The 23,768-nt window shown below is 40.3% G+C and overlaps 1 protein-coding gene across 6 annotated transcripts in view; it reads right to left on the bottom strand.

Moving 5' to 3' along the window:
* The window catches only part of osa (trithorax group protein osa), a 174,556-nt gene that overhangs the window by 133,735 nt on the left and 17,053 nt on the right, over window positions 1–23,768 (bottom strand). For all 6 annotated transcript variants that reach the window (XM_069505782.1, XM_069505787.1, XM_069505786.1 and 3 more), the window contains exon 2: window positions 13,829–13,993. In XM_069505782.1, the coding sequence (XP_069361883.1) occupies window positions 13,829–13,993 (165 nt within the window). The remainder of the gene's footprint in view (window positions 1–13,828; window positions 13,994–23,768) is intronic.

Genomic DNA, 23,768 nt, shown 5'->3' with positions numbered 1-23,768 from the left:
ATTACAAATTTATAACAGTGGCAGGCGTCCTCGACATACTTAGTTCGCGGCAGACTCATTGCATTAATCGCACTGCTTTCACTCGTCTACTTTCTGCGTCACGTTTCAAGGATGTAAACACTAGCTCAATCGCGGTTTTGTAAGATAAGAAATCGTTCACATCGGCTTATGAAATTAAATATTATTAAATATAGGTTTTTATTTGTTCAGTCATTGATACTGATTAAGTTTTTTATAGAATTACTCGATAAGAGCACTTGTTTTATTATATTAAACGTTTATTAGATTATGAAGTACTAGCTTATGCCCGCGATTTCGTCCGCGTGGAGTAAAAAAAATTTAAACCCCTATTTTACACCCTTAGGGTTGATATTTAACAATGAGATTTTAACATAATATGAGCTTAATAAAATATGGCACTAAAAATGCAAGTTTTCCAAAATTATTTCTAGCGGATGCCTACGTCATTTGTTTTCTATAATATATACCTACTTACATTTACATACTCAATATCTTGATTTAAATTTTAAAACTGACAGACTTTCATACAAATTTCAATATTAAACCCCTTAATTTTCTACTTATGGGCTACATTTTTCTTACTTCAAAACTAACTTTCATACAAACTTCAAACGCCTATTTCACCCCCTTAGGGGTTGAATTTTCAAAAATCCTTTCTTAGCGGGTGCCTACGTCATAATAGCTATCTGCATGCCAAATTTCAGCCCGATCCGTCCAGTAGTTTGAGCTGTGCGTTGATAGATCAGTCAGTCAGTCAGTCAGTCACCTTTTCCTTTTATATATATAGATGTAGCTTCATTATCATCATCTTCGTAGACCGATACACGTCCACTGCTGGATATAGATCTCTTATAGGGACCTCTACACGCCACGGTCTTGAACCGCCTGAATACAGCGGCTCGCTGTGATTCGTTTGATTTCGTCTGTCCACCTTGTAAAGGTCCATTACGTAGTTAAGAGTATGAACATAGATATCTACTAGATTACAAAAAGGTTATTTGGAAGATATGATAACCAAACCAATCCAAATAAAAAAATTAGAAAATGATGTACGGTTTACTTTGAGATCAAAACATTACAATGAGACCCAAGTGAATTGTAACCCAAGGTAAGAAGGTAGAATCTTTTGACATACAACTTTTGAAATACAAATGAAGAGTTACTCACCAAACTCATTTCACTGCTACCAAATCGTAAACCACAAAACCGCGTATAAAAATAAACTTTCAATTTTTCCCTAATATCATAAAGCATGAACATAAAAGGGAAGAATAAACAAAAATCAAAATATATAAGGAAAAGGTGACTGACTGACTGAATGTCTGACTGATCTATCAACACACAGCTCAAACTACTGGACGGATCGAGCTGAAATTTGGCATGCAGATAGCTATTATGACGTAGGCATCCGCTAAGAAAGAATTTTTGAATATTCAGCCCCTAACGGTGGTTACGCACTCATCCGATCAGAGTCCGCGAAAATACGTTTCTTTTTGTTTTGTATGGGTAGCTTATGACATAATATGTAGTAGATAATCGCTGGTATTCTTACGGATGACGGAAATGCAGTGCGTAATCGCCGTAAGGGGGTGAAATAGGGGTTTGAAATTTGTACAGCCCACGCGGACGAAGCCGCGAGCATAAGCTAGTTGAGAATAAAGCTATTTCACGAACTAGACATGTAATTAATATCACGGTTAGGTACATACCTACTCACAGATAACGTCAGCCCGATATCAAACGAGCCAATGTCAAGGACGAGATGAGTCATTCACTTTTTATGTTTCCCTTATACCGTACCAACTACAATAATAATATAATTGATACTGAAACGTTACAAGTTCAAGACCTTTTGTTACGTCACAATGAATACTAATAATAGCTCAACCATTATTGAGTAATAACTAGGGCTGGCGGGTAATATTTTTGTAAATAATTTATTGCGAGTTCTCGACCCGAAGTATCACAGTATTAATTTTTCAATCGGAGAATATTATATTTGATTATTACATTCTATAATAAGTAAGAATAATAAATAAATATGAGTTCAAACAAATACCAGTGGTATTCGTTGTTGGTATTGGTTGAAAAGGTGACTGACTGACTGACTGACTGATCTATCAACGCACAACTACTGGACGGATCGGGCTGAAATTTGAAAACGACGTAGGCATTCGCTAAGAAAGGATTTTTGAAAATTCAACCCCTAAGGTGGTGAAATAGAGATTTGAAATTTGTGTAGTCCACTCGGACGAAGTCGCGAGCATAAGCTAATAGGATATACGCAGCGACTTATTTGTCAACTTAGTAAAATCATTCAGGATTTGTTGACCAAGAGGTATAAAGACTATGCGATTTTCACATCTTTTAGAAAGTTCTTGAACAGTTTATAAACCCTTTACCGACCTGACAGCAAGGCCAAGAAATCTTTCACAGGGTAGTTGTATTCGTTTTACTCCTAGTCAGATCCGGAATCCAGTCAAGCTCATTACAAATTATAGAAATGCTCCTTCAGTATTCGATACCAAATATCGTAAAAATAAGTTGTGGTCATGAACTAAAATTAGTATTTTCAATATTTGAAGTAAGATAACTATATCAAGTGGGGTATCATATAAAAGGGCTTTATCTGTGGATTCTAAAACAGATTTTTATTTATTTTTAAGCATCATAGTTTTTGAATTATCGTGCAAAATGTCGAAAAAATAGGACTTTTGTACGGAACCCTCGTTGCGCGAGCCTGACTCGCACTTGGACGGTTTTTACATTTATTATTAAGATAAAAAAACATTAATATTAGGTAGCACGCATTCCAAAAAAAAAACCACAGAGGTTAGACCCTCAATCCGTTAGAGGTGCGTGCCCGGCATCGAACCCCCTCCCTCCGATTAGGAGACGGACGTCTTAACCACTATTCTATTACAGCTTATCATAGCACAGAGTATCATCTAGTATGATATTGATGATAATAATGGACTCTGATGTATCAGTCAGGTGTCAACTACGATTATTAGTGAACACGTCTGACATAACACTAAACAAGAGCTGCGCGGAAAAAGACCTAACCTGCATCATTTCAATACCACCTAATCCAATATCTCGTTGATATAATAGGTCTCTAAAACCTTTTTTTTTTTTTTTTTTGATAAAAACATAAATGTATTATGACTTGGGACAAATCACAGATCATTCGTTAATATCGTTACAAAATTCTGAAATACTGTTCAAAGTAACTAATAAGATTAGTAACTAAAGTAGGACCGAGCGCTACGGACTCGAAATGACGGTCACCCGACGAGTCTCCGCTGCGTAATTGGATACTCAGGGCATCAGTCCTCAGTAATTTCGACAACTCTTCAGAACATTTTGATCCAACGGTACTGAAAATAAATAATTATATTTGGGACAGAATTGACAAGAAACCCAAGTTTGGGTTGATTAGTCGTTTTAACTCAGCTGAATTTCCACGGATCAATAAGCCTATCGGATAAATTAGTCGATTTCAGTTTCCTCTATGATCATAATAATAATCGCTATTATTTAATGTTTTTGTTGTGTTGCTGTTACTATATTTTTAGTAAGTGTTTCTGTTTGTTTCTGTTATTTTATTGTTTGTTGTCTCTGTTATTTTATTTTTTGCTATTTCTGTTATGTTATTTTTGTAATTATGTGTTAAAAATGTGATAGCAATGAGATAATTAGAGATTTACAAATATTAAAATCCGGCAATCACCCGTATCTACTACTTAACATTATATAGATGCGAACGTATGTTTGTTACTTTTTCAGCGCCCAATCACTGTACCGAACTCGACGAAATTTAGTACAGAGCCTAATTTGTATCTTGGAGTTCATCTATATAATCTACTGGACAATTTTTGTCGAAAATTTGAAGAATAATCCCACAGGAAAACCTTAATCTACGTGGACGAAGTCGCGGCCTATACCTAGTGCTACAAATGCGTGTGTGTATGTTACCTTTTCACAGCTCATCCACCAAGCTGATTTTAGCGAAATTTGATAGAGAGATAGCTTGCATCCCGGAAACGCACATAGGTTACTTTTTATCCCGGAAAAAAAGAGTACCCACCGGATTAAAAAAATCTTAATCCAGGCGGACGAAGTCGCGGGCAACATGTGGTTTGAAATAAAGAGAAGGCAGAAAAGAATGTAAAACAATGACTCCGATTGCACAATAAGTACCAATTGTACTGTAAATAAGCCAGCGAGCAGACAATACACGTAAGGCTATAGCGTATCGTAATCTTCAGATTGAACCTTTACGAGTGTTATTTAACAACCGTGTCACCAGGACGACTTCGGAGGGGGTGGGCAGGGGGGCAGGGTAGCAGGCTGTGACCAAAACAAAACAAAGAATTCCAAGAACTTTCACTGAATAATAATTCGGGGGTAAAAGTTTGCCGCTTTTAGGTAGCAGGAAATCGGGACTAACGCCTGGCTGTAGAGTTTGGCTGTTTCAGTCGAACCATCCGCGCCGGTCGCCAACCAATCCATCAAAGGAGGGTGACTGGTTCGGGGGTGGGTAGCCTCCCCCGTACCCACATAAATATTGCGGGTAGGTGAGTACAAACCCTTTGACCGAGTTCTGTTTACTTTCATTTTCACTCAGCTGACGGGGCCGCCACCCTGCCTATTCGCCGACACTATTATTATGATCATTAGAAGGTTATTAACTTTACGTCTCGCTAATTGATGGGAACGAAATGTGTGACTACATTCCCGCGACGAAATTAATCTATCTATCCGAGTGTCTAACGAGATATTTGTGTCATACGAAACAATATGGCTAATTTGCTATCAATTAAGTGTTTAGGACACTAACAATAAAGATTTGTGACGTCTCTCGGGAGGGCTTCCGTCATCGATGGTTGTGTGCGTGAGGCGTTAACGAGTAGGCAGATTTTTTAGTGCGGTTTAAGGGTACAGGGTGCGAGGGGGCTGGCCCGGAGAGCACTCAAGGTTGCAACGGGTTCGGACGCGGCAGACGGGGCGCAGACGTGCATTATTAGGTGGGTGCCGGAACACCCGCGGGAGCTGTGGGCGGAGGGGTGCGCGTATCGTACGTCATCACCTGAGGCGCGTCCTTGAAACCGTCGTCGCATTCATTGCACTCGGATGCGGCCCGGATCCCGAGCCGCGGAACCGCACTCCAAGATCCCTCGAGTGTCGAGCATAAATCTAACCCCGTCTTTGTAAAATAATTCACAACACGCTAACACTGACTTGCTTAAGACAACTATTTAAACTTTTCAGTTACCCTATCACAACAACGACCTCCCTGGCACAGTGCAGTGGTGAGCGCTGTGGTTCTGGGTGGTAGTTGGTTCTTACTACGAAAAGACTTATGGAAAATATGGCGCAATGGTCAGTGATGTGGTCTTATTAGTGGGAGGTCCCGGGTTCGATTTCCGGCAGGGGAAATTTGGAATTTCATAATTTCTAAACTTCCTCTGATTTGATGTGGGAGGCTTCGGCCGTGGCTGGTTACCACCTTACCGGCAAGCGATTTAGCTTTCCAGTACGATGCCGTGTAGAACAAAAGGGGTATGGGTTTAATACAAACTGCCATATCCTTTCCAGATTAGCCTGCTTCCATCTTATCACTTATCACCAGGTAAGATTGCAGTCAAGGACTAACTTGTATCTTAAATCTGAATAAAAAAAATAGGGTAGTACTAGCCACAACAGTCAGACCAAACTAGAGAAAATTTAGAATTTATAAATTCCAAATTTTCCCTGCCGGGAACCCATATTATAAATGTGAAAGTGTGTTTGGTTTGTTGGTTTGTCTTTCAATCACGTCGCAACAGAGCAACGGATCGACGTGATTTTTTGCATGGCTATAGTTAAAGACCTGGAGAGTGACATAGGTAGGCTACTTTTTGTCCCGGGAAATCAGAGTTCCCACGAGATTTTAAAAATCTAAATCCACGCGTACCAAGTCGCGGGTATCAGCTAGAGTAGATATATAAAAGGAAAAGGTGACTGACTGACTGACTGAACTGATCTATCAACGCACAGCTCAAACTACTGAACGGATCGGGCTGAAATTTGACGTGCAGATAGCTATTATGACGTAGGCATCCGCTAAGAAAGGATTTTTGAAAATTCAATTGGATTTTTGAAATAGGGGTTAGAAATTTGTATAGTCCAGGTGGACGAAGTCGCGAGTATAAGCTAGTTTCCATAAGTATTTTCGTACAAGTACCTACTGCTAGAAAATAGTCAGAAAATAGTTATCGCTCTATCAGTGACGTCATATTTGATATTACAGATTTATCCAATTACACCAGGGGGCGTTTTACTACACCGCGTTCACATAGCTCCGCGTTCACGTAGTAAAATTATTATTTAATCCATGGAATAGTCTCCCACTAAGGTCCAGCTGCATGACAGACGATTAAAGTTACGTTAGCATTACCGTTAAACCTTGACCACAAAATATAAAAAGAACACATTGTTGAACACAGGATTTCACAAGTCAGTATTCAGATTTCAGACCTCCATGATTAAGGATAAAGGTAAAATTTTGGTCCATCCATACTAATATTATAAATGCCAAAGTGTGTATATCTGTCTGTCCGTCTGTCTATCTATCTGTCGGTCTGTCTGCTAGCTTTTCACGGTCCATCCGTTTAACCGACTAGCGGCTCTGGACGCCTTTGATCGTCGAGCTAGGAGACTCATTGGAGAAGACTCTCCGTTACTGGCGAAACTTCAAAGTCTTGATCACCGCCGCAAGGTTGCCGGCTTATCAGTGTTTTATAGGATATATTTCGGAGAGTGTGCTCAGGAACTTTTCGATCTTGTCCCCCCTTCACCATTTTACCACCGAACCGCAAGACGTCGGGCGAGTTTCCATCCTTATGTCGTCGACATCCCATCTACACGCACAAAACGTTTTGCGTCATCATTCCTCATACGCATGGCTAAGGTTTGGAATACTCTTCCACGATATGTGTTTCCTACCAACTACAACCCGGGTATCTTTAAAACAAGAGTGAATATGCATCTTCTAGGTAAACGCGTCCCATCTTAGGCCACATCATCACTTTCCATCAGGTGTGATTTTGCGATTGCGTGATTTTGTCAAGCGTTTGCCTATAGGCAAATTGCCTACCTAATGAATTAAAAAAAAACCGATTTCGATGAAATTTGGTACAGAGATAGCTTGCATCTCGGGGAAGAACATAGGCTACTTTTGATCCCGGAAAATCAAAGAGTTCCCACAGGATTTTTAAAAATAGGCTGGTTTTTTTTTCGCTTTCAACAAAAGTCAGTTCAAGTCTGAAGTAGGTGCGGTCTATTCTAAAATTCAAACGCATAACCTTTCTTTTGGGCTTCGCCGTAGTCGGGTAAAAAGCATCGGATTATTATCAAATACTAACGACCGCACTCAGAGTCGCTTAATCGTTAATTAAGACATGAGTTAGTATGGATATAAGGAATGCCTCAAGCAACGATTAAGCGACTCTGAGTAGGTGCGGCTGTAAGCTAGCTAATTGGTAAATTGTCACATAGATTTAACATAATTCTTTTAATATACAACGACCGAATAATCCGATTGCAATATCCAAGAATTGCATGGCGACCCACAGTTAACGACTGTACGCTGCAGGTTAGACCAATATAGTAAAGAATTATATTGCCAGGTCATATACAGCCGCGGCCTATCCCGTACGTTAGCAACGTGAACAATTTTACGTTATGTACTACAAGTCCCGCAAATTACTATTGCGCTGGAACCATGTCTCATTAACATCGAAATGACGTCATTTTGACGTCAGCCGAAATAAATATGTACCATCAGCTCGAAACTTCAGTCTAGTGCTGACGTCACTGAAATGGCAGCCACGCGCATTAGCAATTTGGCAAATTGCTATTACGCTGGAACCATGTCTCATTAACATCGAAATGACGTCATTTTGACGTCAGCCGAAATAAAAATGTACCATCAACTCGAAAGTTCAGTCTAGCGCTGACGTCACTAAAATGGCGGCCACGCGCATTAGCCATTTGCGGGACTTATACTGTGGAATACAATTAATACCTATATTATTCTATGCACTGGAATGCACATTTAGCGACTGGAAACAGTATCCTTAAACAAAGCAATGTGAGATTGCGCCGCGCGCCGTCAGTAATTGCTGTCAGTTGAGACAGATAGATCCCGTTATAGGCTGCGGTGGTCTGTGGTGGTCACCCTACTGTCATGTGGACAGCCCCTGCCTATAAATCAGCAAGAGAGAACCACATATTAGTCTTTCACCCAATAGGTTATGATGGCGGACAAAGCCGCATAAAGTATGGTTTGCATAAAGGATTTTGTAGACACATCGTCATAGTATCAACCGACACGCGACGGAGGCGCTGGTCACAAGCAGCCAACGCCAAGAACAAGTACCGAATAGGCGCCCTCCCGCGATTCGGCCCATAAGACCGAGAGGTTGGTGGGGCCATGGGAAGTGAAGGGTTGTCCCAGGTCACAAGCAGCACAAGTAGGTTCAGTACGTGACAGGTAGAGATGACAATCGGGTTGGGGACACCAGGCACAACCGCACAGCCTCACCGCTAACCCGGTGTCGGATAGCTTGTCAGTAAACCATGTTGGATTGGGTCAAAGAAGGCATTCTTACTATGTCAACTTGTAAACAGTCCCCGGCTAATCCTTCGACCATAAAATATTAAAAATTAAACAACTTGAATCTGCAGCGGAGAGCTTACTTGCGCAAAGTTGTCGTGCTTTATTTATATAGGTTATACGACGCTTGACTCTCAATCTAATCCTTTTAGACTTTTGCCGACGGCAATCCAGCCGTCACTTTAATCCAAAGAAGGCTGGCTCTCTGCAAAGTATAAATAGACGCTTTAAACAACAAGGCCGCGACTCGAGATTTAAAAAAAACCGGCCAAGTGTGAGTCAGACTCGTGCACCGAGGGTTCCGTACTACAGTCGTATTTTTTCAACATTTTGCACGCATAAAAATAAATAAAAATCTGTTTTAGGATGTACAGGTAAAGCCCTTTCATATGATACTCCACTTGGTATAGTAATCTTACTTTGAAAGTTGAAAATACTAATTATTTCGTCATGAACACATTTCAATTTTTTTTGTGACGAAACCACTTTACGGTGTTCGATTTTTTTCTCTTGACGTGTGCTATAAGACCTACCTACCTGCCAAATTTCATGATTCTAGGTCAACGGGCCCTATAGGTTTCTTGACATACACGACAGACACAACGAAGTGATCCTATAAGGGTTCCTTTTTCCTTTTGGGGTACGGAACCCTAAAAACCCAGGTAAGTACTTGATTAAAAGTTGAAAATTGAAAGTGGAATTTAAAATGATTTTCGAAGCGATTTTTTAACGTGACGACGCGTTGTTTTCCTTCACCGTTAATGGGAGTGATATTTAATTGCTAACGCACATAATTCCGAAAAACTAGAAGTTCGAACCCTGAACTCACCGGCGCGACTGCGAGACCAAACGTCTTAAGCACTAGGCCCTGCTTTTTTACCTTACCTCATTAGATCATTTCTATAGCAAGCTCTTAACGAGACACACAATTCTTTATAATAATCTGTGATAATAATATTTTATGAAATTTCTGTGGCTAGATAATACTTATTTAAATACTAACTTCAGAGTAACCAACTACCCACAAACTAAGGTTTTTAGAAGTTAGAACGACCTTGCGTATAGTCGGTTCATTTCTTAACACCGATTTCTAGACGAGTTCGCTCCAAGAGCTCTGCTTGAAAACGTACCTCTGGCTTCGTTGCACAACGAGCTTACGTCAGCGGGCGCGCAGAGCGGCTTACGTCATTCAAGCGTGATGAATTCAGACTAAGATGGGGCCTATGTCTATGCGTATACAGGCGATGTTCCCTTGGCAGAGACGTAAAGTATGATAGAGCGTTTATGTTCACGTGAGTGGATGAGGCTCCGACGCGCCGCGCCGTCGGCTCAACGATTCTGAGAAACGTTCGAGGCTCTCTAGTTTCGGACTTGAATATGAATCGTGTAATACGACGTCTATGAAGCATATTTTAAAGCCGCTTTCCGTCTGTAAAAATGTTTTTATTATCTTCTCAGAGCTCTTAATACGTTTACTGACTTGGATTAGGGAATGCAGAACGCTTTGTGAAATAAGTACTTCAACATACTTAGGTATCTACTGAGAACATGCTACTAAACAGATTGCGATAATTAATATGATAAAAATATTAAGTAACTAGTTATTAGCTTAGAAGAGTAAGCAAGTAAGAGAGGTAGCAAAGCTTTTAAACATCGTTATCTTTTGTTAAAAATTATATCTTTTTATAACTTTAGAAAACCACATCACTTGTCTAAATATATAAAAGGAAAAGGTGACTGACTGATTGACTGATCTATCAACGCACAGCTCAAACTACTGGATGAATCGGGCTGAAATTCGGCATGCAGATATGTTATGACGTACCTATATCCACTATTTCACCGCTAGGGGTTGAATTTTCAAAAATCCTTAATTAGCGGATGTCTACGTCATAATAGCTATCTGTATGCCAAATTTCAGCTTCATCCTTGTAGTAGTTTGAGTTGTGCGTTGATAGGTCAGTCAGTCAGTCAGTCAACTTTTCCTTTTATATATTTAGATGTAGATGTTATTGTCTGTGCGTCGTACTCTCATTGCTAAATGCTGAGGGTCACGACCCCTTTCTATTAATCACATAATGGTGGGAGTTTTCTTGGGATAAATAATGCGGTGGGTTCCCCGATTCTTCTGCATACGATTCGACTACTTACCTAACAATATTTTGGTCGTCATAGTATATAATATCTAGTAGATATCAATTAAGATTACGCTTTTAAATACCTAACAATAGTTGCCCAGCATGCCTTGAAATGCGACTCGCGTGTCACCTACGTATCAACAACAACTGTACAAAGTGTCAAATCAATCACATGAGCTATGAGCAAATGCATAGAAAACGAACAGACAGACAAAGATTAATATTTATAATAGCTGTAAGATGTAACAAAATGACCAATTCAGTAAATAGGTATGTAGGTGGCTATTTACTGCCGCACTAGGCAATTGACTTTGAAAGAAAGATATCAAAGAAGACTTACATAATACGTCGTACTAGGTACCTATAGTCCGCGACAGGTTGAGATGGCAATCGGGGTATGAGGCGGGGGGGATGCCCCGCACAACCGCACGTCACTTGCGCTCGCACGCACCGGGTTAGCGCAGAGGCAGTTCGGGTGTGCAGGGCGTTCCCTCCCCGATTGCCATTTCAACCTGTCGCGTACTGTACCTACTCGTAATATAAAGACTTATCGAATAGACCTGACCTATCCAAAGTAGCAAAGTATTGTTATTATTGTCATTTCTATACGAACCTATCCTTAGATCCTACACCACCTACACTCTACAGTCTACACGCACACGTGATTTGTGTAGCTTCTTCTGGTGGGTGGTATTTATAGTAATGTTGAGTACTTATGCATAATAATAGAGCTATTTATAATACGAAAAGTATAATTTTCTTTTAGGAAGAGGTCCTTATTTTTTGGAACAGGTAAGTACCTAGATTAAAATATGTATATAGGTATGAATGACCGGATAAACTCACTTGGCCCATTGAATAACGAAATAGTCGGGTATACTCCGAAAATAAGCGAGTTTAGTTATTAGACGATAGTAAGTATAAAACTTGATTTCTAGTAAAATACTTTGGGCTGGTCTTAAATCCCTCCAAATGATATCTTAGGTAACTTGGTTTTAGGGCTATATTTAGTTTTTTTTTTTTTATTCAGATACAAGTTAGCCCTTGACTGCAATCTCACCTTGTGGTAAGTGATGATCCAGTCTAAGATGATAGCGGGCTAACCTGGAAGGGGTATGGCAGTTTTTATTAAACCCATACCCCTTTGGTTTCTACACGGCATCGTACCGGAACGCTAAATCGCTTGGCGGCACGGCTTTGCCGGTAGGGTGGTAACTAGCCACGGCCGAAGCCTCCCACCAGACCAGACCAGAAATTTAGAAATTATAAAATTCCAAACCCCTGCCAGGAATCGAACCCGGGACCTCCCACTATTAAGACAACAGCGCTCACTGAAGAAGATAAGTTAGGTAAAGACCACTCTCCGCCCCTTCGTCTTCGTGGATTGAATTATCTATCATCATCATCAACCAATAGACGTCCACTGCTGGACATAGGTCGTCTCTTTTAGGGACTTCCACACGCCACGGTCTTGCGCCGCCTGGATCCAGCGGCTCCCTGAGACTCGTCTGATGTCGTCCGTCCGCCTAGTGGGGGGTCTTCCAACGCTGCGTCTTCCGGTGCGAGGTAGCCATTCCAGCACCTTGGGACCCCAACGTCTATCGGTTGTACGAACTATGTGCCCTGCCCATTGCCACTTCAGCTTCGCAACCCGTTGAGCTATGTGGGTTACTCTAGTTCTCCTACGGGTCTCCTCATTTCTGATTTGATCACGTAGAGAAACTCCAAGCATAGCTCTCTCCATCGCCCGCTGAGTGACTCTGAGCTTATTATCTGTACCCAATACTAATTCTAGAATGAATTACGTAAATAAGACTCAATAGTCAGTGCTGATGCTTAAAATATAAGTTTTAACCGTAATTAGGTACTGATGTCCACAAATATAGGTATGTATATGCTAATATGACACTTATGTACCTGCCTAACTTTAATAGATCTACTTTATGAGATGTAGATATACTTATACTTTATTAACTGGTATATTATTTATTAGCCGGATTACCTATCCGGTCTTCAATCCATGACGCTTAATTGATGTGTGACACTGTGAGAAAATGAACCACAATTTCGAGTCGAGTTTTAGCTAACCCGCAATTCGGAGGTATAATATCCACTTACGTAACCTAATGATCTGCGGTTACCCCGCTCACCACGAGATAGCTTACTTGAAACGAGTCTTGGCCACTCTAGGCGAATAGGTCTGTATGCCAGCAACGGGTAAATAATAGCCACCATTATTATAGATAACATCATCGGCTCTTCGTTAGGTATACTGTTGTATATCTGCGGTAAATATGTTTTAAATAATTGTGCAATATAATGCGGATTTATCTCTTTGTCAAGGGCCACTGGTAGAGGATCTCTGAGTGTTTCCCTGTCCACTCGTTAAACTTTTTCTTCTTTTTCATCAATTTCTAGTTAAGTTTTAGCTAACCCGCAATTCGGAGGTATAATATCCACTTACGTAACCTCATGATCTGCGGTTACCCGCTGACCACGAGATAGCTTACTTGAAACGCGACTTGGCCACTCTAGGCGAATAGGTCTGTATGCCAGCAACGGGTAAATAATAGCCACCATTATGATAGACAACATCATCGGCTCTTGGTTAGGTATACTGTTGTATATCTGCGGTAAATATGTTTAAAATAATTGTGCAATATAATGCGGATTTATATCACTCTGCCAAGGGTTCCCACTTCCCACTGCCAAGGGCCACTGGTATAAGTTCTCTTAGTGTTTCCCTGTCCACTCTTTAGCTTTCTTTTACCTTTTCCTCAATTTCTAGTTAAGTTTTAGCTAACCCGCAATTCGGAGGTATAATATCCACTTATACGTGACCTAACGATCTGCGGTTACCCGCTGACCACGAGATAGCTTACTTGAAACGCGACTTTGCCTCTCCAGCCGAGAAACTCCATACTTAAATAAATTTCTGAAGAGTATTAAATACATTTCATATCCCTAGTGACAAAATTATATTGACTATTCTTCAAAGTTGACTTACCTGATGTGGCGAAAAGGGCGGTCTCGAATTGGGCGCGCCTGGTGGACCAGGCGGGGGCGGATACCGTGGTGGGTACGAGCCCGGCGGTCCGTAAGCACCCGGCGGTTGCTGGGGCCCGGCGGGAGCACCTTGGCCGTACGGCGGACCGCCGTAGCCGCGCGGTGGCTGCAAACAAAACACCCAAATATTGTCAACATGTCAACTGGATAAATTTCATCAAAAGCGTATAACAGTCCCCACTGCTGGAGTAAAGGACTCTCCCAACGGGAGGGTTTTCCCACAATCACCAGGCTGGGCAGATAGGTTGGTGATCGCAGTAGATGGCACTAGTAGCACAGAGGACACTGCTGCCCGTTCACCGGGAAACGGAAGGGAACCCATAATCGCCTCGTACGTCACCCGCGGGAAGAGGAAAAGTGGTGACAACTGTATTCCGATCTGCCGTCACCACACTGAACTTTATAGATTACGGATGAATTTAGTATATTACAAATTACAATACAAACCACGCAATGGAAAGGACCGCTAGACAAAAGGGATGTTGGAATCTGGATGGCCATCTAAACGATGGGCTGATGAGATAATGCAAACTTTTAGGGAAGAACTGGTTGTACTTAATCGTGTAATGGTATCTCATATTCAAGATTAGTTCAATGGTTTAGCCGTGAAAGGCAACAAACAGACACATTTGAGGATGATTAATTCATTAGCTAGAGACGTACGCCTAAAACTCTTTGGACATTCGAGAATTATAAATACACTGGAAGACCCATTGAAAAGACATTGAAAGAGAATGTTAAAATTTTTGTAGTTTTATCTTAATTTATCCTATTATTTAGGCATAGCATATAGTGTGCGGGCAGGCAGGTTTTAAAAACTATTTAAAAAAACAAGACGAGACAAAGCAAGACGACTTCAATAACCACAAACATTAGAAATAATTTAATTTATCACAGAATATTATGTATGCACGACTTATTGTAGTTTTATATTTTATAATAAAAAAATTCGAGCCTTCTTTTTAGGGTTCCGTACCTCAAAAGGAAAAACGGAACCCTTATAGGATCACTTTGTTGTCTGTCTGTCTGTCAAGAAACCTACAGGGTACTTCCCGTTGACCTACAATCATGAAATTTGGCAGGTAGGTAGATCTTATAGCCGACATTCGGGGAAAAATGAAAACCGTGAATTTGTGGTTACATCACACAAAAAAAAATTAAATTGTGGTCATGAAGATAACTATATCAAGTGGGGTATCATATGAAAGGTCTTCACCGGTGCATTCTAAAACAGATTTTTATTTATTTTTATGTATCATAGTTTTTGAAATATCCTGCAAAATGTCGAAAAAATATGACTGAAGTACGGAACCCTCATTGCGCGAGCCTGACTCGCACTTGGCCGGTTTTTTGAAGAAGCAGCAAACGAAGAAGACATCATGGTCAGAACTCATGAACTGTGGCATGGAACCAAAAAGTATTTTTTCAGGTTCTGATTATTTTTATACCCAAAGACAACCAAAATCACACAACCGACATTTTCAGATATTATGACCCTTATTTTAAATTTTAAAGACGTGTTTGTTTGTTGGTGTGTTGGTTTGTCCTTCAATCACGTTGCAACGGAGCAACGGAGCGCATCTTAGCCTATTACACATAGGCTATTTTTTATCCCGGAAAATCAACAAGTTCCCACGGGATTTTTAAAAACCTAAATCCACGCGAACGAAGTCGCGGGCATCAGCTAGTTAATGATAATAACTGGAACCGGCAGAAGTACCGTCGGCTTAATGTGTTTTCAAAGGCAAATAAGCTGCCAATTTGAGTAACGAAAGTAAAAGTTGTTTGTCCCGACATTGGCAAAACTTCGCGACAACAGTCCGCAATCTTTTGACACAAATCGGATGTTGTTAGACTTCTCGACTCTCGACTCATATACCTACTTAATGGCAGAGCACATACAAACTACAGTACGTGGCAGGGAATATTGTGCATCGACCTTTAGAAACAGATAGCGGTTTCGTAGTGTTGTCGGCTGTCGCTGTCGTTGAGACCGACAAAACGTCATATAGGCATGAGTGACAGAGACAACGCTCTCTACAAAGCAGAAATCTCATTCTAAAGGTCGATGTTTTTTTTTATCTTATACCTACATACCTTTATTGAACTAACAGCTAATGAAAACATAACTGATGAGTTCAGAAACCAGGCATAAGTCATTCAGCTTTTTCCTTTATATATTATGTCTAGATAGAAAGATTTTAAGTTGTACGTGGTTTTGCATGCTTCTTTTTTGAACTTGATTTCTCAAGTCAAGCTCAAGCAAAAAAAACAATGTGTAACTATGTGCCTGGCACCAGCACGATTCATTTTAAGCTAACATTCCCATTCGAATTACTTAATTAAAGCGACATAAACAAATTCGAAATAAACAATAACCCATTCCGATAGCTAAACCCTTTTATCTAAAACATTTCAGCCCCGCCGTAACTATAAAAACAACCCGCTTTCACTGTAATATCAATTTTCAGACAGATATCGCATCTAAATAATTGACGTCCAAAGTAATTCGCTGTGCCAACAATGCCGCCCGTTTCAGTTTTCAGTTCTCATTTTGTTCTATGATGAAAATTCAATTATTCCGTACGAGCCGAGCTCTGAGCGAACGAGCGGGGAACAGTCGGTACCCTTTGATCGAATGTTTTACATCTCGAAAGGACGCTCTGATGTCGGAGGCTTCGAAGCTAGTGGGACTATGAGATATGAGGAGTTTGTCCGCCAATTAGACTTACATTTTTACGAACATCGGGGTGTTTTATGGCGGATTCAATGATTTATGAGGGCGGTGTGTTGCCGGGGTGCGGCGCGGGGGGTGCCGCGGGGTGGGCGCGGGGCGGGGGCGGCGCCGCGCCATTGGCGGACACTGCATCGATCGCGCGACGAGCTCGAGCGGCCCGCCCGCGCCAGCCAGCCTCCACCTACGTTAATAAGTAATCATCCGACCCCACGATACCTCAGCGAGTTTTCCGGACAGAGCTGGAACCACTGAGACGGGCCTCGTATCTCCAGTCGGTCGGAACAAAGAGCCACCGCATAGGGCGACATCCGTATTGATTTATGCAGTAATTGACCCGCGGGTAGGTGCGCAGCCCGCGCATACCTCCGCCCGCTACGCACCTATATCGCCTCTACACGCATCTCTATTATATGAAAGAGAACAATGCATTTCGATCAATGTAACGTTATACGAATTTATCGACCTACTTCGAAACAAAAAGAGCGCCCCAGCGAATGAAACAATAACTTGGAACGTTCAATGTACGTAGGTACGATTAGTCTTGGAGATCATAATCTTGCGTTGGAAATAAACCAACAGTCGAATGACCTATTGCCTTAGAGACGAGCTCTTCAAGTCTCATAAAAGTTCGTTTTATACGAGGGTGGGGTTTTGTTGGGCTACAAATTGACAGGGGGAGCGATCTAACTCTATTGTATAATCAATTTATTTTTTCTTGTACTTTTTCTGCCGCAGACGACCTAAGGTATTCCTTTATTATGACGATTCCAGCATTTTTGGAATATATGAGGAATCATTTAGTATTACATATTTTGACTTAATAACTATTTTGAGTACGGTCATAAAAACCAGACAGTAGCGTGCAACTTGCAAGTCATAGAGGCATAAAAATGCTACTTCATAGTCATAATCAACCCAACGCTGGCTCACTACTGAGCACGGGTCTCCTCTCAGAATGAGAAGGGTTTGCCAATAGTCTACCACGCTGGCCAAGTGCGGATTGGCAGGCTTCACACACTGAGAACCTTATGGAAAACTCTCAGGCATGCAGGTTTGGTCACGATGTTTTTCTTCACCGTTAAAGCAAGTGATATTTAATTTCTTAAACATACCTCCCAAAAGCTAGAAGTGCAGGCCCGGGTTCGAAGTTCAAACCACTAGACCATCACGCTTTTGTTATCAAAGCACTGCTTATCGTAGTTGAAATAGCACAATGCTTTACATTTCATTTATCTGCCAGTAAAAAGGGGCTCACCTAATGCCAACCTCCCTGGCGCAGTGGGAGTCTTAATAGTGGGAGGTCCCGGGCTCGATTCCTGGCAGGGGTTTGGAATTTTATAATTTCTAAATTTCTGGTCTAGTCTGGTGGGAGGCTTCGGCCGTGGCTAGTTACCACCCTACCGGCAAAGCCATGCCGCCAAGCGATTTAGCGTTCCGGTACGATGCCGTGTAGAAACCAAAGGGGTATGGGTTTAATAAAAACTGCCATACCCCTTCCAGGTTAGCCCGCTACCATCTCAGACTGCATCATCACTTACCACCAGGTGAGATTGCAGTCAAGGGCTAACTTGTATCTGAATTTTAAAAAAAAAGCATTGGCCTCGAACCCTTAAACCACATCATACAGAAATGATATCACATTACTTTTTTTACTTGTAATTCTTTAAATGATAAGTTACTATGCCATACAAGCAACCTTAAAAGGTTGACCCTTTATAGAGTACCGATAACCGAACTCATGAATGAAGGCGAATCCCGTTGGCACCCTTCTGGTACGGAACCATAAAAAAGGGCTCACCTAACGAATGCCTACCTATGGCACAGCCTCGAACCCTTTGCACACGCCTAAAACCACATCATGAAGAAATGATACCACATACCTTTTTTACTACCAATTCTTTAAATGAAACGGTACTATGCAATACGTCATTACAAACTACCTTAAAAGGTTGACCTTAATAAAGTACCGATAACCGAACTCATGAATGAAGGCGAATCTCGTTGGCACCCTTCTGGTACGGAACCATAAAAAGGGCTTACGTAACGAATGCCTACCATGGCCTCGAACCCTTTGCGTGTGCCTAAAACCATAATATCATATAGAAATGATATCGCATTATTTTTTATTATTATCAATTCTTGAAATGAAACGGTACTTAATGCAACACGTCATTACAAACAACCTTAAAAGGTTGACCTTAATAAAGCGCCGATAACCGAACTCATGAATGAAGGCAGTAGGCGGGAGGCATATTTAATTAGATATAATATTGTGGGTCGCCTGCAGCCGCATTGCATCAAAGCCGACAGTGCAAGTGCGAACCGTTAGGAATGCGACCGGATTCCGAACGGGACCGGCCGCGTTTACACTTGCATCACTATTATGTCATTAACTACCTAAACATAAACGCATTTCTGATTATGACGTGTTTGGCATCATCATGGGCGAGTGATATAATGACGGCAAGTTTCTGAGAATTAAATTTGCTGGTACTTCATCGAAGCTGTGCCAGTGGCGTTCCAATGTCAGCCTGTCTATCGAAAGAGATTTGGTTAACCAACCAACACTTTTTTTACTTTATAGTCTGATTGCAGCCAAGAGTCTGGATGGTTAATTGGAAGGGCCTTTCTTCCGATAACAAACAGCAAGAAAAGAAACTCAGCGGTTGCTCTTTTCAAAGATCCACCTCGCTTAGCCATCATTGCCTAGTGATCTCTAAATAGTTGTTAAATCCAATACAGACATTCAAATAGTGTCTACCAATTAATATTTTTAAGCTTATTTCGTGGTTTTACATGTTTTAATGTAGATAACGGGTATATACCACGATTAATTTGATGTTTTTATTTGTCGATATTTCAACCCAATTGCACCGGACGTGGTCACGACGGGACTGCCGTGCTAAGAGAGATGAAATTCGAGCTGTCAGGGGCAGTAGCGAACTACCCTCTTTCTTGTTCTTTTCGCTGGAACTTCACGAGCTGTCCAGCAAAATACTAACTTTCGATGTCGTACGATGCTGTCTTGGTTTGCATAATTCTACCAGTAAATTTCACATACTTGCTACTTTAAAACCATCCTCACGATTTAAATTCTGGTGTTTGCGAATTTCAATCAATCAAGTCAAAAGTCAAAGTCAAATGATTTATTCAAAATAGGTAATAAATTACTCTTATTGATTGTCTGGTATAGTGTTAGATTTGTAAGATAATATAGTGGTGATAATTATAACGCAAACTTAAAACTAAAGCTACGAGGGTTCCAAACGCGCCCAGGTCTGAGAAGAGCCCACAACAAACTCAGCCGGGTATTCTTTTTATTATCACCACTTTACAAAATTATTGAAACTTATTAGAACTATCACAAAGTCGTTAAGCAACTCATTCCCAAGCTTGCTTATCATTTAAATAATCCTTTACATTGTAATAGGATTTTTCAATTAGTTTACGTTTTATGAAAACTTTGAACTTGTTGAGAGACATCTCCAATATGTCTTCTGGAAGCTTATTATAGAAACGTATGGAATTACGAGCAAATGAATTGCTAACTTTACTGAGCCTAGAGGCGGGAATTACAAGTTTATTTTTATTTCTAGTATTTATATTATGACAGTCACTTTTTTTTTTTAAATTATTTATGTTTTTATGTACGTACAGTAAATTTTCAAAAATATATTGATTATGCACTGTCATAATTTTAACTTCCCTAAATTTAGTTCTCAGCGACTCTCGTGGCCCCATACTGTATATGGCTCGAACAGCCCTTTTCTGCAGCACAAAAATAGAATTAATATCAGCAGCATTACCCCATAATAATATACCATATGACATAATGCTGTGAAAGTAACTAAAATATACTAGTCTCGCAGTTTCTATGTCTGTCAACTGGCGAATCTTTTTTACCGCATATGCGGCAGAACTAAGTCTGTTCGATAAGTTATTTATATGAGAGCCCCATTGAAGTTTTGCATCTAACGTTATTCCAATTCCAATTCGCGCACTAGTCTAGGTATATATACATGTAATAGTCATAGTGGCGATCTGTGGAGAGAACTCGAACAATGTGGAGTTCAATGTTTTGTGCCCGGCTGTAGAATATGCTTCGCGATCGCATATTTTTGAGGATCGTTGTTTCGAACCGTTTTGAACATCAAACATCTTAATAAAGACATCAAATTAATCGTGGTATGTACCCGTTATCTACATTAAAATAGAGTCTACCAATTTTAAATAAAAATTTCGACTTTAAGTTTAGCCCTTCTAGCATAAATCCATAACGAATAAATCAGTAGGAGAACCAAAGTTGCCGCCGCGACGCTCAAATGATTAGCAAGCTGAATCATTTGGGCAGACCATGTATATATCTGTCATAGAACCTTGATTGGTGGCACAGGGCAGATGTGTAGATACTGGAGTGGAGACCAGCTACTAGTAAAAGCAGCTTGAGAGGACCAGCATTGTGTAATATAAAGAAATTTTGTAACATTAATGTTTTTACCGTAATAATTGAATGAAAAATGTTTGGATCTGAAGCAGGCGTTAGTACTTAGCGTAAGGTCATGGTACACAAGGAACAACAAGGTTAATTCAGTTACTAAAGTAAGTAATGTTTTCTTTGCAATTGTGCATTGTGGAGTCTACATCTCCTGAGACTGAGAAGTGTTAAATGTTGGTTGAGTGTGTTTTAGAAAATTTGTTAGTTTTATGTAGTAAGGATGCGTATTGCAAGCTTGGTTGCTTTTCCTGCATGTGATAATCATGGGACAGCGGGCGGTGCATATCGCATGCTTGATGCTGCACGTTGTACCATACAGATGTCTGTTTTGGCGGATTATAGAAAAAAAATTAACTTGTGGATTAGAATGAAATTCATTTATAAGAATCGTCTTGGTGACGGGTAACGGAGGGTTACATGACACGAAATCCGAGTTAACAATGATTAAAGACGAATGTGACGAAAAATTTAAAAATTTAGAACTTATGTCCAGTTGCATGACAGGCGGTTAAAGCGACGTTATGGTTAGCATTAAACTTTGACCATCAAAAAAAGCAAAGGGACTATGAATAAGATACCGAGCAGTTAGCAAAATGTTACGTGCACCGCATTTGAAAACGACGTTAAATATTAATTTCAGCCGTCATACCCACGCCTTCAAGGACAGAGGAGCCATACAAAAGTAAACAGTGTATAACAGAAATGTTAATGACCTATGACTAATACAAGAGGCCGGTAATGTATGTATAATATCGACATTCGCACAAACAAGAGCAGCACTGTATACGATACGTAACATTACATAACTCTTTTGATTGTGTTTGTAAAAAGTTGGGGATTCCCTCAACTACATACGCACCTTACACTGGTATACTTTTGTGTGAGTGTAACCTTGCCTTCCTTTACATATTAAGCGCCGTCGGGCTATCCCTTTACGCATCTACAAAAAGCGGGGCCATAACTGTATTGTCGGAAGAAAAAGAGAAAACGAACGGGATGGGATTGACTGTTATTACTATTATTACTTTATTTCAATGAGCTTTGACGATAAAAGGCGCACTGACCGGTTTACTTTTTATGCTTGTTGGGACCAACAATGGGACGTAAACCGTATTCATCACAATCATCTGTTCCAACTTCTAAGAACTGATGACATGTACCCGCGTCGTATTACTTATATATTATGGCTATTTCATATGGCGCTGTACAATAGGCTACTTGACAATTTTTTTAAGTTGGTCTTAAATGGTTAATATTTGTCCTATTATATCAAAAAAATTAACACTATATTTTTTTGCGCCCTAAAAACCGTAAAACTTTAATTTAAAAAATATTTTTCTTAGACAGGTGAAAACACTGTCGGCCATGTTTGGCCGATAGATTATCTGTGCTCTGACGTCATGCATTTGTAAACAACAGTATAACCCTGTGGTTATACTGTTGTTTACAAATGCATGACGTCAGAGCATAACCCTATATAAGTATAACCCTGTGGTTATACTGTTGTTTACAAATGCATGACGTCAGAGCACAGATAATCTATCGGCCAAACATGGCCGACAGTGTTTTCACCTGTCTAAGAAAAATATTTTTTTAAATTAAAGTTTTACGGTTTTTAGGGCGCAAAAAAATATAGTGTTAATTTTTTTGATATAATAGGACAAATATTAACCATTTAAGACCAACTTAAAAAAATTGTCAAGTAGCCTATTTTAAAATTCTTATCTTTTCATTTTTCCATAGATGACGTAGCATAATTGTCAATAGATTCTAACAAGAACGCGCGGTCGCTCATCGAAATCTGTTAATTATGTGTTTTGATGTTTTTAAAATGGCTTTTTCGTGTTTTGTATGGAAATGTTTAACTTACAGGGGTGACATAGTCACTTATGACTAAACTACCCAAAAAAAAGAGAGAAAAAAAGATTCCAACAAGGTGGTAGACTTATGATCCAGCTCTTTTAATCTCCGACGTAAACGTTTTAATCCGCGACAGGTCGAGATGGCGGGGGAACGCCCCGCACACCCGCACGTCACCCGCGCTCGCCCACACCGGGTTAGCGCGGGGGTTATACGGGTGTGCGGGGCGTTCCCTCCACGATTGCTATTTCCATCTGTCGCGTAATACATATGAGTATACCTGTTTATCTGCATGTGGCATTATAGCGCTCAAGCTGATGGACCGTTTAATCGAGATTGTTATACCTACCTATGTTTGATGAAAAACTGTTCAACCGTTTAAGGATTTCAGCTGTTTTTTATCCAGTTGATATCTATAATAATATCACTTTGGACTTGTCTTATGGCCTCGTCGATCCTGACTATAGGACCTTGACCTATCGGGGGTGATTAAAATTTTCAATTTACTCATAAGTCAATGTTACTCATGCATGTCATTGTGGCAACCCTTTCGCCATAATCATTGATTTGTGAACCCAACTGTTGTTATAATAAAAATAAAAAATTACTCACATAGTTGTATACATATAAGAAATGTTTAAGACATGAGCACTGTATCTTCAATTAGAACCTTGCCTCCGACCTTACAAAGACATACATAATATTACGCATTACACTAGCAAAATATATGGAATGTATGTACATGGTTACGCATTTGTACACGTCGCGTATACGACCTCGAAATACCGA

The sequence above is a fragment of the Maniola hyperantus genome, chromosome 21 (genome assembly GCF_902806685.2).
Source record: "Maniola hyperantus chromosome 21, iAphHyp1.2, whole genome shotgun sequence".
NCBI classification, from domain to species: Eukaryota; Metazoa; Arthropoda; class Insecta; order Lepidoptera; family Nymphalidae; genus Maniola; species Maniola hyperantus.
This window is presented reverse-complemented; position numbering and strand designations above follow the sequence as displayed.